This window comes from Eubalaena glacialis, chromosome 3 (assembly GCF_028564815.1).
Source record: "Eubalaena glacialis isolate mEubGla1 chromosome 3, mEubGla1.1.hap2.+ XY, whole genome shotgun sequence".
Lineage (NCBI taxonomy): Eukaryota > Metazoa > Chordata > Mammalia > Artiodactyla > Balaenidae > Eubalaena > Eubalaena glacialis.
Genome location: NC_083718.1, coordinates 94,478,436 through 94,495,193, shown reverse-complemented (window position 1 = coordinate 94,495,193; position 16,758 = coordinate 94,478,436). Strand labels below are relative to the sequence as shown.

General features: G+C 36.6%; 1 protein-coding gene across 4 annotated transcripts in view; it reads right to left on the bottom strand.

Moving 5' to 3' along the window:
• PTPN22 (protein tyrosine phosphatase non-receptor type 22) overlaps window positions 1–16,758 on the bottom strand; it is a 58,649-nt gene that overhangs the window by 33,985 nt on the left and 7,906 nt on the right. For 2 of the 4 annotated variants that reach the window (XM_061186162.1, XM_061186163.1), the window contains exons 2-11: window positions 11,926–12,034; window positions 11,583–11,659; window positions 11,359–11,454; window positions 10,891–10,929; window positions 9,673–9,744; window positions 9,497–9,556; window positions 8,748–8,890; window positions 8,183–8,249; window positions 7,375–7,452; window positions 4,738–4,824 (exon numbers count right to left, since the gene is read on the bottom strand). In XM_061186162.1, coding sequence (XP_061042145.1) covers window positions 4,738–4,824; window positions 7,375–7,452; window positions 8,183–8,249; window positions 8,748–8,890; window positions 9,497–9,556; window positions 9,673–9,744; window positions 10,891–10,929; window positions 11,359–11,454; window positions 11,583–11,659; window positions 11,926–12,034 — 828 coding nt within the window. The remainder of the gene's footprint in view (window positions 1–4,737; window positions 4,825–7,374; window positions 7,453–8,182; window positions 8,250–8,747; window positions 8,891–9,496; window positions 9,557–9,672; window positions 9,745–10,890; window positions 10,930–11,358; window positions 11,455–11,582; window positions 11,660–11,925; window positions 12,035–16,758) is intronic. The other 2 variants (XM_061186164.1, XM_061186165.1) reach the window with 2 other exon arrangements.

Genomic DNA, 16,758 nt, shown 5'->3' with positions numbered 1-16,758 from the left:
TTGATTTGAGACATTTACTGTTTTCTAATGTATGCATGTAGGTGGCTATAAACTTCCCTCCCAGCGCTACTGGAGCTCTGTCCAACAAATTTCGATATGTGGTAGTCTCATTTTTATTCAGTTCAATGTGGTTTTTAGAAATTTCCTTTGAAACTTCCTTTCTGACTCAATGGATTATTTAGAAGAGTCTGGTGTAGTTTCCAAGTGTTTGGATCTTTTCTTGTTATCTTCTGCTATTGACTTCTAGTTTGATTCCATAGTAGTCAGAGAATACATTCTATATGATATCAGTTCTTTATATTTTTGAGATTGTTTAATGGCCCAGGATATGATCCATCTTGGTATATGTTCAATCAGCACTTGAAAAGAATGTATATCCTTGTATTGTTGGGTGGAGCATCCTATAAATATCAATTTGATCCTGTTAGTCGATGGTGTTGTTAAGTTCTCATATATTCTTGCTGACTTTCTGTTGAGTTTTCTATCAGTTCTTGAGAGAGGGGTTTTGAAGTCTCCAACTATAACTGTGGGGTTTTCTATTGCTCCTTTTAGTTCTATCAGTTTTTGCTTCACATATCTTGCAGCTCTGTTTGGTCCATACACACTTAGGATTGCTACATCTTATTGGGGGATTGACCCTTTTATCATTATACAATGTCCCTCCCTAACTGTGATAATTTTCTTTACTCTGAAGTCTATCTGGTATTAATATAGCTACTTCTGCTTTCCTTTTATTAATGTTTACAGGATATATCTTTTTTCCAATCCTTTATTTTAAACCAACCTATATATTTGAAGTGTGTTTCTTATAGACAGCATATAGTTGGGTCATGTTTTCAATACTCTCTGCCAATCTGTTAATTGGTGTATTTGTACCCTTTACATTTAATTTAATTATTAATATGGTAGGGCTTAAGTCTCCAACTTTATATTTTGTTTTCTGTTTTTTCTCTCTGTTTCTCATTTCTCTTTTCTTTTTCCTGCCTTTTTCTCTTTCCTGCATCTTTGGAATTTCATTTTGATTTACCTACAGTGTTTTTTAAGATATATCTTTGTACAGTTTTTGTAGGGGTGGCTCTAGTTATTATATATACATAACTTATCAAAGCCTTATAGGTGTTATCATTTTACTAGTTCAATACAGAAGTGTTACCTCCCTTTACATGCCTAACCTTTCCTTTTTTTTTACAGTATAATTGTCTTAAATATTTCCTCTAATACATTTAGAACCGCATCAGTGTTATAATTTTTGCTTCAATCATTAAGCAATTTAGAAAACTCAAGAGGATAAGGAAAACCTATTATATTTACCCATGTTGCTTACCATGTTCTTCCTTTTTTCATCATTTCCTTTCTATTTAGAAAATTTCCTCTGCCTTTTTTTTTTTTTTTTTTAGGGTAGGTCTACTGGCAACAAATTCCCTTAGTTTTTCTTCATCTGAGACTGTCTTGATTTCCCCTTCATTCCTGAAGGATATTTTTTTTTTACTGGGTATTGGATTCTGTTGACAGCTTTTTTCCTTCAGCACTTGTAAAATACTGTGCCACTTCCTTCTGGCCTCCATGGTTTCTGATGACAAATTCACTTTCATTCTAATTGTTTTTCCCCTAGAGTTAAGATCATTTTTCTTTGGCTGCTTCCTAGAATTTTTGTATTTAGTTTTCAGAAGTTTAATTACGATGATTCTTTCAGTACTTTTTTAGACACGTCTTTTTTCTCCTTTCCTTCTTGGACGTCGATGACACTAATGCTAGGGTTTTTGTTATAGTCACTTAGTTTCCTGAGGCTCTGTCTATTTTTTATTTTTATTTTATTTTATTTTTTAGTCTATTTTATTTCTGTTGTTCAGATTGGGCAATTTCTATTGTTCTGTCTTTCAGTTCATTAATTCTTTCCTTGTACCCTGTATTTTGCTGTTGAGCCCATCTACTGAGCTATTTTGTTTCCATTACTGTTATTTTGCAACTCTAAAATTTCCTTTTGTTTCTTCTTTATATCTTCTGTTTCTTTGGCAGGTCTTTATCTTTCTTTGCTGAGCCTTTCTATTTTTTCATTTGTTTTAAGCATGCTTGTAATTGTTTACTGAAGCATTTTAATCATGGCTACTTTAGAATCTTTGTCAGATAATCTTACACCTCTGTCATCTCAGTGTTGTCATCTATTGACTGTCTTTTACTCACTTGGTTTACAATCCTCCTGGTTCTTGGTATGACAAGTGATTTTCACATGAAACCTAGATATTTTTGTATTGTTATAAGTCTCTGGACCTTAGTTAAACCTCCCCTTTTAGCTTCTCTTTTTTTAAATCCATTCTGACAGGGGAAAGAGGAGGGAGGGGGTGCTGCCTCATTAGCGCCTTGCTATTGCCAAGTGGATTCTACCTCCACCAGTTTCCTCACAGTCTCTGTTGACACCTGAAGGGAGACACCTTGGGAGAGGCTCTCCATGTGGTCTCTACTGACACTGTGGTCGGGGTGGCCTCATTACTGCTGGATGATGGTGAAAGTCCTGACTCTCCACTAGGCCTCTTCTGACACTCCATCAGTGGAGCGGCATGGGGGCACCGGGTTACTGCCAGGTGGAAAGTCAGGCTCCCCACATGGTCTCTACTGACACTGCAGGGAAACCTCATTGCAGGCCAGTGGGGATGAAATTCCTAGCTCTTTACTTGACCTTCTCTTTCTCTTTTTTTTTTAACGGATATATGTATTTCTTTATTAGAATGCTCACAATAATGACACATTAGCACTGTCCTTCTGATGTGACAGAGAATACATATATCTGACCCACTGACCTTCTCTTTATCACAGTCTTTGTGAGGGTGGGAATCTAAGTTCTCCACTTCTTTGCTGGCATAGGTGGGGTTGGGGGCCATTTTCTTCTTTGGTGTTGACTGAAGTAGAGTAATTATTATCTAAAAATTTTCTGGCTTGCTGGGCTGTCCCTTTCCTGGTCCTTTGGCTAGAGAGAGCAGGATTTTGTTGGGGTTTTTTTGTCTGCACTGTTGGCATTTTCAAGTTGTTGGTTTCTTCAGTTCCAAATCCATGATATATGAGGAAAAAGAAAACCCAAGGAACTCACCATCATGTCATTCCTCAGGTCTCAAGGTCCCTAGTGGTCTGTCTTCTCTCCATCTTTCAGAGTCTTCTTATATTTGTTTTATATATATTGTCCAGGGTTTCTAGTTGTATTTAGTAGAAGGAATAGGGAAAAGTATGTCTACTCGATCTTCCCAGAAACAGAAGTCCTCCTTGGCTGGTGTTAATCAATTCCCTCTGTGGGAGGTTGAACCATGTTCCTATGTTCCCATTTATTGACTAAGGGCACACTCCAAATAACTGAACTGCCTGGAGCCATGGCACTACTACTGGGCTAAATCTGAGTACTGACATTTCCTGGAACCTAAATAAAATATTAACCCATGTACTCCAGCAGCACATTAAGAGAATATTCTTTGTTCAAGAAGGTTTTATTCTAAGAGCAAGGACGGCTTGATATTAACAAATCCAAGGATATGACTGTTTCAATATGTCAAAGGAGAAAATCCATGTGATCATTCTATAAATGCAAAGACATGCAGTTGACAGAATTCAACATTCTTTCCCAAAAAAATTCTTAATAAAATAGAAGTCAATGAATACTTTCTTAAACAATTAAAAAATATATCTCCAATCAAATCAGCATCACACTTAGTAGTGAAACATGAGAATCTCTCCCATTAAAATTAGGTCATGCATATCACCTCTATTATTTAAACTTGTTCTGGGAGTACTAGCCAATGAAGCAGGCATGAACAGGATATAAGTAACAATGTCTGGCAACTATATTCTTGTTTCCATCTCCTTCCCCTACATTGTTTCTCCGGAGTTGACATTAACTATAGGATTGCTTAGTTCATTCCCTAACCTCAACAGTTTTTTGGATTTCTTTCACTCCCTGTGCTTCATCATTCAAGTGATAGGAGTTATGATATTAGGGTTATGTCTTATATACTTTGTATTCCTAATGTTGTGAAAACAGTAGGTCCTCAGTGAATATTTTCAGATTCATAATACAAAAATGTGATATTAAAAATTAAACTAATTTGTATATGTTACATACACCCTGGAAGGTAAACCAGTAATTTTGTCTTATTAAGGTTTGCTCAGAATCTAATACTTTGTGACTACACAGTAAATATTTGACATCAATTTTTGTGATGACATCAAAATAACATATCTAGAATGCTCAATATTTTTAAATTAGAATTTGGTCAAATCATAATTGTTTTTATACCGAACATTTTCAGCTAAGAATCCTTTGGCTATTCTAAAATATTCTCAAAATTTGATGATACATATGCAATCAAAATGAGGCTAGAGTAACCTGAAAAATCACATCAGTACTCAACTATAATTTCACTTTGTAATTGTCACTCTCACTTCTAAATTGCCACACAACTGTTTAAAACATGGAAACAGAATATATGCTTACTCTTTCACCCACTCCTATTGTTTCTAAATTTAGCTGAAAATGGTATGCAATAGGTTGACCAAGAGATTAATTTTCTAAGTTAAAGCACTTCAATTAAATTGTCCTTCTCCACAGGAGATTTATAGTGCAGCCCCATGCACACCTGACACTCCAATTTAGTTGTGAAGATAAAGTATAAGTTGTCCTGCAACTAATCTGAAATCCCTTGACCAAAATCAAACATGAAAAAAATTGTTTTACAAAATATCAAATTTAAAATGTACCTCTGTTCCAGAGTGTTTATCCCTGATAACATCCATCTGTCTCTTAAATAGTTCTAATACAGCATTGTAGACCAGTTCATACTGTTCCTGAAGAGCATTGCAAAGCGGAACAAACAAAAACAAAAACTTGGTGAACTAACCAGATTTTAGGAATATGAACACCAATCAAATCATAGCATAGCAGATCTGAAACATTAGTTTAATTACAGTGCCTTATGTCTGTGTAGCCCATGTCAGATTTCAAAGCATTTTTAGGCTGCTAGAAACAGCTAACTATTTTATCTACCTCTAGCGAATATACAATGACCTTGCAGCATGCTTTTTATGCTCTAACCCCACTTTCTTACTTATCTCTCCTTCCACCATCATCTCTCTAATTCTGTTTTCCTTGCTCACACTTTAAAATCTTTATTTCAGGGACTTCCCTGGTGGTCCAGTGGTTAAGACTCTGTGCTTCCATTGCAAGGGGAACGGGTTTGATGCCTGGCTGGGGAACTGAGATCCCACATGCCGTGGAGCCAAAAAAAAATTGTTTTTTATTCCATGCTGGATACATTTTTCTTTTTTTTTTGTAATTCACTTCTTGCGGGAAAAGGTGGATAGACGTGGTTGATGGCTAAATAGATAGCTTCAAGATGTATTATCTAACATGGCTCACGATCGATCTATAAAGTAGCTAGGTTGTTATCCCTGTTTACAATTTGTCTGAGATCATTCAGAAATAATTTCCATGTCTTCGGTTAGAACCTCAATCTTTTGACTCTTACTTTAGTGCACTTATATCAAGCTGCTGAAATTCTGTCTTAGCAAAGATACCAAAAAAAAGTAGACCCCTAAATAGAGTTTGGAAATTTGTGGTTATAAAGGGATTTCACTGTAGAGAAATGAGACCTCTACAAGGTTCATGGGTTTTTACCACTCTGTTTTCGCCTCTGTACCTGCTTGAGCACTTGATTTTGGATCTACTTTTCACCTGAATGGGCCTATTCAAGGTCTTCTATGACACTTCACACAATCTTATACAAACAAAATATAATTTTTTCCAAAAATAATCATAGCAGGAGAACAATGCAGAGTCTCTATCACCCAACACAGCCGTTGGTACACTCTTCAATTTTTTTAAGAAGAGAGAAAAATCAGACAGGAAGCACTCATCTAGTTACAGTGTTATCCATCTCCTGGCTAGAGCAGTGTCATAAAAAGGAGCTATAGCTGGTAGATTTGTTCAAACAGTTGTTGATAATGCCAAAATGTGAAGGCTAACTTAAAATTGTTTCAGCTGTCTTCCAACTCTTAAAAGTAGGTCTGAAATGGGCTTTTTCTGAAATGGAGTATGGCTTTATTTATTGATTCAGTATTATAATTTAATGTTATACAACTAGGTTGCATACTTCCTGGAATCTTTATACATCTATATGGATCAGCCTTCTTTTAAGTCTGACAGCACTAAACCAGCCAATACTTTCATTTCACATAAACTTTCCCCCCTACACGTTGAATATAGAAAACACCTACAGTCAACAGATGAAAAAGAATTCTTTTTTTCCACCAACTATTAGTGGAAAACCTGTGTGGGCCAAACAGAAGCTTTATATTATAATAGCTCTTAATTTTTTCCCCTCGATTTACAACTTCTAGATGAAAATATCTGAACTGCCATTGTCAATTGTTTTACTTCTAAACTTATGTGCAAGTTCATTTGTAAGTGCTTTAAACACTTTAATTTCTTGCTGTTTAAGCAATAAGAAGTAGTTCTAACAAATTATGCAAAAGTGCCTCTTACCTAATAAATACCTATAAATGTTTGATGAAAGAATGAATGGGCGAATGCTGAACTCTATCTTAAAGATGGAGACCATTTAGAAATATAGGTAAAATTATTGGTGTAGACATATGGGTGGAATTAATACTGTAGAAAGTGAGAGATTTGGGCTGGGAATGTTTTACCTAGGAGGTAGAACGTGAGCTGGAGAGGAGAGAACAGGGGAAAAGCATTTCTAACAGAATAAAAGTGTGAGCAATCTGGGGTAGGTTAAAATACTGTGATACATATATAATCATACATATAGTATGATTGTAATTATGGTTTTTTTGGTAATATTTTTTAATATGCAAAGAATAAAGACCAGGAGAAACTATAGAAAAATAGTAACAGTGGCTCCCTCTAGGCGACAGGATTATGGATGATTTTTTAATTTTTTATCATTTTCTAAAATGAGCATATAGACTTCATTCTGCAGATTCTGTTACCACCTTCTGAAGAAGAAATTACAGATCTCTGATTTTCTATGGTTTCAGAAATGAAGTACCACTACAAAATTTCAAGTTAACCTGACCCAGCTATTTCTTTCTAATAAGTCAAACAGCTTGTTGAATTTTTTCAACATCCTTTGTAAGAAATATCATATTGTTTTCTTAATATTTTCTGAACAGGCTATAAAATATAAGGAATGAAAGGAATTTGGTCCAGAGCAAGGGATACAGGAAAAATATTGGGATATTCAGAGTTAGAGGAAATGGAAATGGACTGAAACCCTTGATAGAAAAGTAGTCAGCTGTTTTTGGATGCCTTATTATCATTAAACAGAGAGACGCAACCAGACTCAGACATGTTATATTATTCACCACAGTCCATACCTGAGTTTGAACTAATGAAGGCCTCTGTGTTCGCATTTCCTGGATCAAACTAAAAACACTGAAGTTCTCAGGAATTATCTACCAGATAAAAGGAAAAAATATCTTACTCCTTTATTCCTATCTAGAAAAAGGAATGCATTTTTTAAACTAATGAGGTTTCTCATCACTTGCACCATGATTTAGAGCCTACAAAATACTGAAGAAACTCTTCAAAATGATTTCACATGGGGTGATCAAATGTCTGAAGTTAAAAATATAATGAGGGAGAAATCTCAGTAGGTGAGTAAGTATGAGAGTTTAATGAACTAAAAGAAGTTTGCAAATAAGTCTAAAGCCCATATTTTAAACTTCTCATTTCCTGTTAGACTTAAAAAAATTTACAGATTGGAACACAAAATTTGCAGTAAATTGAGTTCGTCTGCTAAAGGAGCGTGGCTAAAGGAAGGGTAACTGTGATTCAGGGCTGTGGTTCTCAAAACTACTTCTCTCCAGAAGCACCTGGAGAGCTTGCTGGGCCGTCCCTGCCCACCCCCACCCCCCCGAGTTTCTGCTCAATTTGTCTGAGGTGGGGCCCCAAATTTTGCATTTCTAACAAGTTCTCGGGTGATACTGAAGCTTCTTGTCTGGGGACCACATTTTGAGACCACCAACTTAGGAACTAAATTAATCGTCTGACAAAGCAAATCTACAAGTGAATATTCTAGAAAAGATGAATGGTGGAGATAGATGTTTTGAAGAACCAAACAATTTCTAAGTCTAAAAGTAGCAAGGTTAAGAAAATGGCAAGTGCCTGTTGCGAGAAACTCACCCCATCTTTTAGCAACATCCACATATAATCAATAGCACAGATAACACCAGTCCTTCCACAACCAGCACTGAAATAAAAGATCACAGTAGCATGTATATTTGCAGAGAGTGGATCTTTGACAGTAGCTGGAAAATTTCACTGGCAGATTTGAGGAAGAAGAAATCTAGAGCCCACGAAACTTTCTAAACCCTACCATTTCTCAGAACATGCTTCAATTGCCACATGCTACACCGAGCCTCAGGACAGATCCTAGGTAACTTCTCACAGCAAAAAGTCTCTAGAGCTGTGCTGTTCACAAGTAATTTATCAGAAAAAATATTAATTTAATGCTCAGGTTGAATTTATTATAGTTTCTGCTATTGACTTTTCTCTTTCAATCATTCTAATTTTAAGCTTCATTCCTTTCTGACTGACTGGACAAAGTGAGCCTAGAATTAGGAGCCTACATCTTATGCAGACTTTAAATTCCAACAAAGTCAGTCTTCCTTCAGTTAAAGCAGGAGTCTTGGCCAGACTGTGACATTTGGTTTATTCTGGGTAGAAGGTTCATCCAACAGCATCATACCTGCAGTGAATGCATATGGGAACACTGTTATCCTCTTGGTAACAACGCACATCCCAGATGAACTCAAGAATAGGGTCTATAGATGAAGGCACATCGTGGTCTGGCCAGTTCTTGTAATGGAACTGGTAGATGGTTCGAGTTTCCTATAAAAATAGCCAGAATAAAAGGAGAGTTCAAGATTAGGGCTTCACCTCATTCTATCACAAGATTACTCTGACCTACAAAGTAGCATCTATCTATATTTTTTTTGCAGTTTATGGAGATTTCTTCCCTATAGGCCTCTGGGACCATATGCCCTCTAAGAACAATTACAAGTAATTTCGGGTCACTTACTATTGGCCTGTCTCTATCTGCCCCACTCACAAGAGAATGCAGATATGAAAATGGTCCAAACCAGAACTTCCCAACTGGTGTGTTTCAAATGGGTCACAGGTGAGTTGATGTACTAATCCTTTTGCCTTAGAGAAACCAAGCAGCTTGAGCTCTCAAGTTGGTTCCCAGCCTCTACACACTGTACACAGCCTCTGTTCATCCTAGAAATATTGTCATTTCATATTGTGTCATTGGTATGGAGTAGGTTGGGGAACACAGATTACACCAAAGGTCTCTTTTGGATATGATGATTTATCCAGAACATCAAAGGCCCTACCACTTCCTATTATCTTATGCCCAGACTGCATCACATACATATATATTTACTTGCCTGATCTCTGTAGGCTTTGAGGTTACCTCTAGTGTTCTATACTTACACTATTGAACTTGGCTTGTAGAGTCCTGATTGTATAATCAGATTTTTTATTTTCAGCTTCCTAAGAAGTAAATTAAAATATTAGTTATTTCAAAGACTAATATTCAAAGACTACTCTCTATAAAGTAGGTCCTGGAGCATTTGCTCAGCCATAATGGAAATAGACATCATACTTACACAGGATATGGAGAAAGGGCCAAGTTGCAGTTGCATTTCTCCTGGCTCAGCCCAGTAGCGCTCACATTTTTTCTGTTGCACAAAGCAGACTGTAGTGATTTCCCTCCATATATTCTAGTCTTTTCTGGGTAAGAAAACCCCCTCCCTCATTCAGAAGTAAATTCAGCTGTATCCTTCTCCTTAGGTTAGGAATTTCTAACCCCTTTGGGCTTCAACCCATGTCTGGATTCTCCAAAGATGGGAAAACAAACATTAAAGGATATACAAATTGCAGACTTCCTGGAAGTCCGAAAAAGTAGAAATAGGGATCTGACATTTTCAGTGTTTCAAAAGGATTAAAACAAAGCCGCAGAAGCTAACTGAAACCCCAAGTTCCCTTGGTTTTAACTGGAATTGTATCAACTCAGAATGGCAACAGTAGGTTTGAAGAGCATTGTTCAATAGAAACATAATATGAGCTACATATGTAATTAAAATTTTTCTAAGAGCCACATTCAAAAATGAAAAAAGGTAGAATTAATTTTAATAATATATCTTACTTAGCCAAATACATCAAAAAATTTTTCAACATGTACTCAATACAAAACAGTTATTAGATATTTGACATTTTTAAACTGTCATCAATATCTAGTGTGTATTCTATATTTACAGCACATTTCAATTAATATGCTCAACTTTAACTGGAAATATTTAATTTCCATTTAGATTTCATGAAATTTATGGTTGAAAAAGATTCACATACCCAAGTTGTTCCAAACAAGGTTTTCCAATAACTGAATTGAATATCAGTCTTTAAATTTAAATTCATTAAAATAAAATAATTGAGTTCCTCAGTCACACCAGCCATATTTCAAGTGCTCATTAGCCACACGTGGCTAGTGAAAGCCATTCTGGGCAGCACAAAAGAAGCTCTGACTGGCAGTTTAAAATATCTGATTAAAAACAACAGGAAAATGAATTGTTACTTTAAAAAGTATACCTTATTTTTATTTTAAAACACGGAGTCTACTGGGAAAATGGGTGAAAGAGGTTCTCAGAGGTTTAAAAAAAAAAAAAAAAAAAAAGGCTTGAGAGTCATTTGGCATTCCCAAACTGAAAACTAGGAAGAAGAGCATAAATTTTTACCAAGTCACTTAAGTTAAGGAAAGTTCTGCTACCAAGTTTCCCCCTTCTTTTTCTTCTTTCCTTTACCTTTAGGTTTACTAGAAAGCAACTCACCTTCCCCATTTCAAACTCCATGCATGCCATAACAATGATCTGGGGGGATGAAATAGATGGAAATTTAAACACAGATATAGTTTAAAAAAGCAGTTAATACATGGGTCCCAGAGTCAAAAAGTGTTATTTATTCTTTTTTTGTTTTATAACCAAAAAAGAAATCCTAATAAATTATGAAATGTTGCTCCTACACTTCTTTCTCTCTGTCCTCACTTCCCTTTTCTCTATTCAAATCAGTAAATTCTTGTTAACAAATGAGACTGTCAAGTTGAGAACTTTTATTTTCTTGAACAACAGTGACATTGTGATTTTGACTAAAAGGTGCCTGAACACCAAAATTCTAGTGACTGACGCCAAAAAGCACTGATTTTAATGTACATAGGAAACTTCAGTCACATATCCTGACACCCTATCCCCTTCATCCCTAAAAACTAGAGAATATAGTAACAAAAGTAACTCTGCACTCACCAGGACGCTGTATTCCCAAATCATCCTCCAGAAGTCCAGGACAGTTGTAGGCAAAGGTCCCTGGGTGGCAATATAAGCCTTGGGTCCATAAACTCCCTAAAGGGGAACAGAAATTACATGGGGTGACTACAAATAATATACTCTCCTTCTTGTCCAGTATCTCTCCCTCCCCCCTCTACCCCATTTTTTTAGGTACCTAGAGAAATATGGAATATTGGATGTACCTTAATGAAGTTGGCATTGATGTAGCTGGAATCCTCATCAGAGGTTATCATGGACAGTTCTACTCGACTGTGGTCATCTATAATATAAAAGAAAGACAGACTAATTAAGAGGGTTTGGTTAGAGGGCTTTCTGTAAGTCAGGAACTAGCACTGTGAATAGTGGATGCTCATTAGTGTTTGAAGACTGAATGAATGAATGAATGTTCTTTTGTAGTCATATACAGTACCAACTAATTTGTCAAAGCCATGGTCTAGAATTAGGAACAGCAACCAATGGGTAAAAAGAGATAAGATGATTGAATTTGAGAGAAGGTACAAGTTTAAAGGGAGAAATGAAACTTACAGGGCAAGATATCCTTATATCTGTTTTTCTTGATGTTCTTGGGCCTCTCAGCCTCAGTTGTGGGATAGGTTTTCTCTGCCTTATACTTGGTGGATAGTCTTTTCAGCGTCTGTAATAAAATTACAGTAATTAAATCAAATCACCCTAGAGAAAAGAGGTAAGAGGCTATCTCCAGAGAGCTTTCCTTCTCCACTGTCCAAACATTCCACTTCAGCTGTTTTAGTATCCTCCAGGGCTGGTTGCATTCAGAACAGAGCCTCAGAACATAAGGACAACAGAGTTTAGTGACATTTGGAGAAGTGAAAAGGTCACACTTAATGCAGCTGAGTTGCAAATAGCTAAAACTTAGAGGTGAAACCAGTGAATATTTAAAAAATAATATCTTCTGAACACACCCTGTGTTCCACCCAAAGAGTCAGATATTAAAAGTTTGACTTACTTTCTTTACAGCTACTACAGGACTATTTTAAACTAAACTGAGGAAGTATAGAACCTGAGTTGGGGCTTAACCTGTACCGTGATCTGCATCCCATGACAGTCAATGGCAGTCACTGGAGGTGGGTGGGCATCTGTATTGTTAACCAGCTCTGTGGTTTATTCTGATGTATATTTTTGAGTTGGATAAACTAGGGTTTGAATTCTGACTCCCACAGTTACTGGCTGAATGAAGCTGGGCAAGTTATTTAATCTTTCTGTGTCTCAGTTGCTTTGTAAGTAAAATGGGGGGATAGTTACCTTAGAGTTGTGGGTGAATTAAGTGAGTTATCGTATGTGAAGCACTGGTACAGAGTACATGTTTAATAAAGAAAAGGTATTGTTACTATATAAAACAATAAATAAATAAATAAAATTATTCTCACTTGCCAACATTATAGTATAGAGCAAAATTTCAGGTCAGAGGAGATGATAGTTCCTCTTTAACTCCTTCTGATAAATCAACCTTGTCCTAGATTTCAACTCCCTTATCATTTGAAGAAACTGCATTTAGTAGATCTGACCTTTATCGACCCTTACTCAATTTGAGAAAGATAAGGGAAAAACATCTCTGACAGCTAATAAATATTTATTGAACTGAAATACAGAAAATAATTTTCATTATTTGCCCACTATTTAATAGTGACTTGGTCACATGAAGATCATTAATTACTTCCTATGGGTCAGATGCCTCAGCATCTTCTCAGTCTTCATTCTCTTTAACTTAACTTCCTTCTTGAAATTTCCTCCTCCCTTTGCCCTTATTAGTCTACATTATTTCTGTTCTCCTCTTTCTTCTCTGACTTCTCTTTCCCTCTTCTCATGCTTTCTTACTGCCTCTATGTCTGCTTCTATCTTCTAATTGTGAATTATCCAAGGTTCCAAAGTTAAGTCCTCAACTCTCTGCTCTTCTCACTAAATACATTTGCTCAGAGATATCATCTCTTATAGAAGGCATACCAGTTTTTTAAAATGTATTTAACTAATTCAAATTGAATTATAATTCCAACTCCTATCAGATAACTCTCAAATTTCTTCATTAAGATTTGACTATTAAGTGCCAGTCCTGAATTTCCAACCATACCCTAGACATTTCCACCTGGGTGTCTTACTGCAGCCTCAAACTCAGCACATCTAAAACTAAAATTATCACTGTCCCTGCAGTTAATGCCAATGGCACTATCTTTACCCCAGGCAACCATACTCTAGAAACTGAGAGTTACTTTTGGTTCCCCACTTCCCACAATTCCCACCTCTAACTCAGTCAGCAAGTGTAACTGATTCTTCCCATGCAATATTTTGCATCAACTTGCCTTCCTATGCCCCTACAGATACTTTAATTCAGGCCCTTTCCCTTAAAGCTTGAACTGTTACAGTTGCTTCTTAACTCATCTTCATACTTTTCTCTTTCCCTGTTCAAATCCATTAGGCATAATTATGCTAACTTAATCTTACTAAAGTATTGCTTTTCTTATCTCTCTCATGCTAAACACTACTTCAGTGAATCCCCCTTGCTACCAGGAAAAAGTCAAAACTCCTTAGTCAGGTACTTAAGATTCTCCCCAGTTGGACCCAGGCTAATTTCCCCATATTTGCCACTGTCCCACAATTATGAGCCTTCCAAAGATTGATTTCTAAGTTCTTTCAAGATTGTACAAACTGATGTCACTGACAATTATATGTAACATCGCTTCTTTAAAACCATGGGTCCCTTTTCCTTTCTCATAAATATATACCTGGTACTGCTTTTGCTTTTCTCACCCATAATTATGATCTATTTTGTTCCACAGGGTAAACTAATAGAGAAAAATAAGGAAATAGAAAAAGAACTTTTCTCATGTGACTGGCAACAAGAAAAACTTAAAAAGAAGGGAATTGTTAATTATTTTACTTAGTTGTTTATATTTCATATAGTGTTTTCACATAATTAGGATGTGTGTCTATCTGTAGGAGCTTACTTAAGGACACTCATAACTAAGTCATAAAAAAAAATGGGTGAGGAAGGGAGAGCCTAAAATAAAGGAATGATGACACAGAGAGACAGAGAGATAAAAGAGGTAGTTGAGAATAGAAATTTGTTCCAACAAATCATCTAAACTCATCATTAGATTTCAAAATTAGCTCAGGATAACCTGATAACTGAGTCTGCAAGGAGAGAAAAAAGTTGGGGTCATGAAAGACTTGTTAGCTGGGAGTCCAAAATACAAAGAATTATCAAATATCTAGAATCTAATTAAAGTGATACTTTCCAAATAATAAATAGATCATTAATTATTATAACAACTCAAAGTATAGGAGTGTAAGCTTTTTCCAACTAAGGATGACAAATGGAACAGACAGCCACTGCCTGTTTATCTGCTGGACCACAAATGCCAGCATGTATTGTTCTAATGACCATTTTTTTTCTGTTTCTAGAGTTAGATCAGACACAGGCAACCTATTTAAAAGCAGGTATACAGTTAGTTCTTAAATCCTAATTTCTTACCATGGTTTGAATTCTTGTGGGTTTTCAGAATTGGATTTAGGAGGAGAGATGCTGAAATCATCATTATACAGCATATTTTTACACCAAGATGGATGTAAGTGGACTAGTTTGGAAATTTAAGGATGTGGCACAAATACATGAAAGAATATAAAATATTCCCAGTTTGTATCAATTTCCAAGTTATACTAATTTTTCAGCTCCCTCTGCTCTTGTGCACCTTCAGAATGATAATTTTCAGGTTGCCATTGATTCCAGGGCTGCTGAAAAGATGTCAACTCCCAGAGCAGTTCATTCTAAAAATTTCCAGAACAGAGCCTCGTGCATACTCCCTGTTACACTGTTTTTATTTGTTTTGCTTTGCTTGCTTGCGGAATGCTTTCCAGGGACAATGCCGTAGGCAAAGCTCTTTTTGAAAGATATGCCTAAATTAATTGGGTAAAATTTCACAGATAAAAGTTGTGTGTGTGTGTGTGTGTGTGTGTTTAACCTATGTTTGTTTAGCTGTCTTCACTGCCACCTTCAACAATGGGAGAGAATGGCTTTTTATTTCCTACTCTGTTCCTTCTCCCAGAGTTATCTGGCTGGATGACAAATGGGGACGTTCTTTTAGCAAAACATCACATAGGAAATGCCTGTAGAATTGTTAATTTGGAAAGCGTGAAAGATTTTTTTTTTCAGATATCTTACCTAGAGGTCAAACCACTGTGAAGATTTTTTTCTCATTCCCCTTCTCTCCCTGCTAGACCCCCCAGGCTCCAACACCCTAACAGAGAATAAATCAGAGCCAACTTAGGACAGAGAACTGATAAACCTCACCAGAAAAAGAGAAACTCTGAGGGTAGGAAACAAAAGGGTATAGAAGAGAAAGTAGGGCTATGGGGGTGGGCTGGGATTGGGGGAGAAAAGATAGGTTAAAGGGAGAAAGTATTTCTCTACCAACCACCAAGTGGGTGTGAGTTCCCTAGAGGCAGCACCAACAAGAACAATTGGGGAATAAGGAAAAGTTGCTGAGGGAATAAAGAAAAGGGGCCTCCTGAGCCCCTGATAAGTTGGAATGTATGAGAAACCAGATTCTGTTCATGCTTGATAAGCTAACAGTAAGCTGATTTGCTTTGTAGACTATGCTACCCCTTTCCTTTCAAGACAGGAAAACAGAACCGAGGTCCTGGCCATGAATCTCTAGGAATCAGGACTGAACCTATTGCATGTTCATCTCATTGACTAGAAAAGTAATTACTAGTAAATGAACTAAGGTCACTCCCAAAAGAGAACAGAAAGGAAAAAGGAAGCACAAGACCACAATACCTTTGCCTTGGAGGACTACACTATTGTATAGAAAACAGCATAAGTTACATTTGGGTGTGGGAAAAATCAGTCTTGGCCCTCCTGGGCCAGGCGGAAGAGGGAACTCAAAGCTGGGCTGTCTCCAGGGTTTCTCAAGATAGTTCCTCAATGCCTTACAACTGCAGGTCAGTACTATCTATTCCAAGCCTCCAACGGGATAAAGCATGAATGCTAAGAAACGGAATTAGGAGCTCAGGCCTCTACATCCAGTAAACAAGGGTACCACTAGTAGGAATGTGGGACAAGACTGAACTGGCCCTGAGTGTGCATACAATCATCTCTAGCTAGACAGGCAAACTTATGGAGATTGGGCGGCCATCCAATAGTCAGGTAAGTGAGCAGGTGGGTAAGCAATAGCTAAACTGGGATGAGTAAACCAAGAAGTTCAGCTTTAGATAAATACAATGTGAGGATACGGCAAGACATGTATTTAAAATGTATTTTAAATGTCCTGTGAATAACTGAAAATGTGGGCCTGGGTGGTCCCTAGTGAAAGACTGGAGATGCAGTTGGGAGAAATTAGCTTTAGA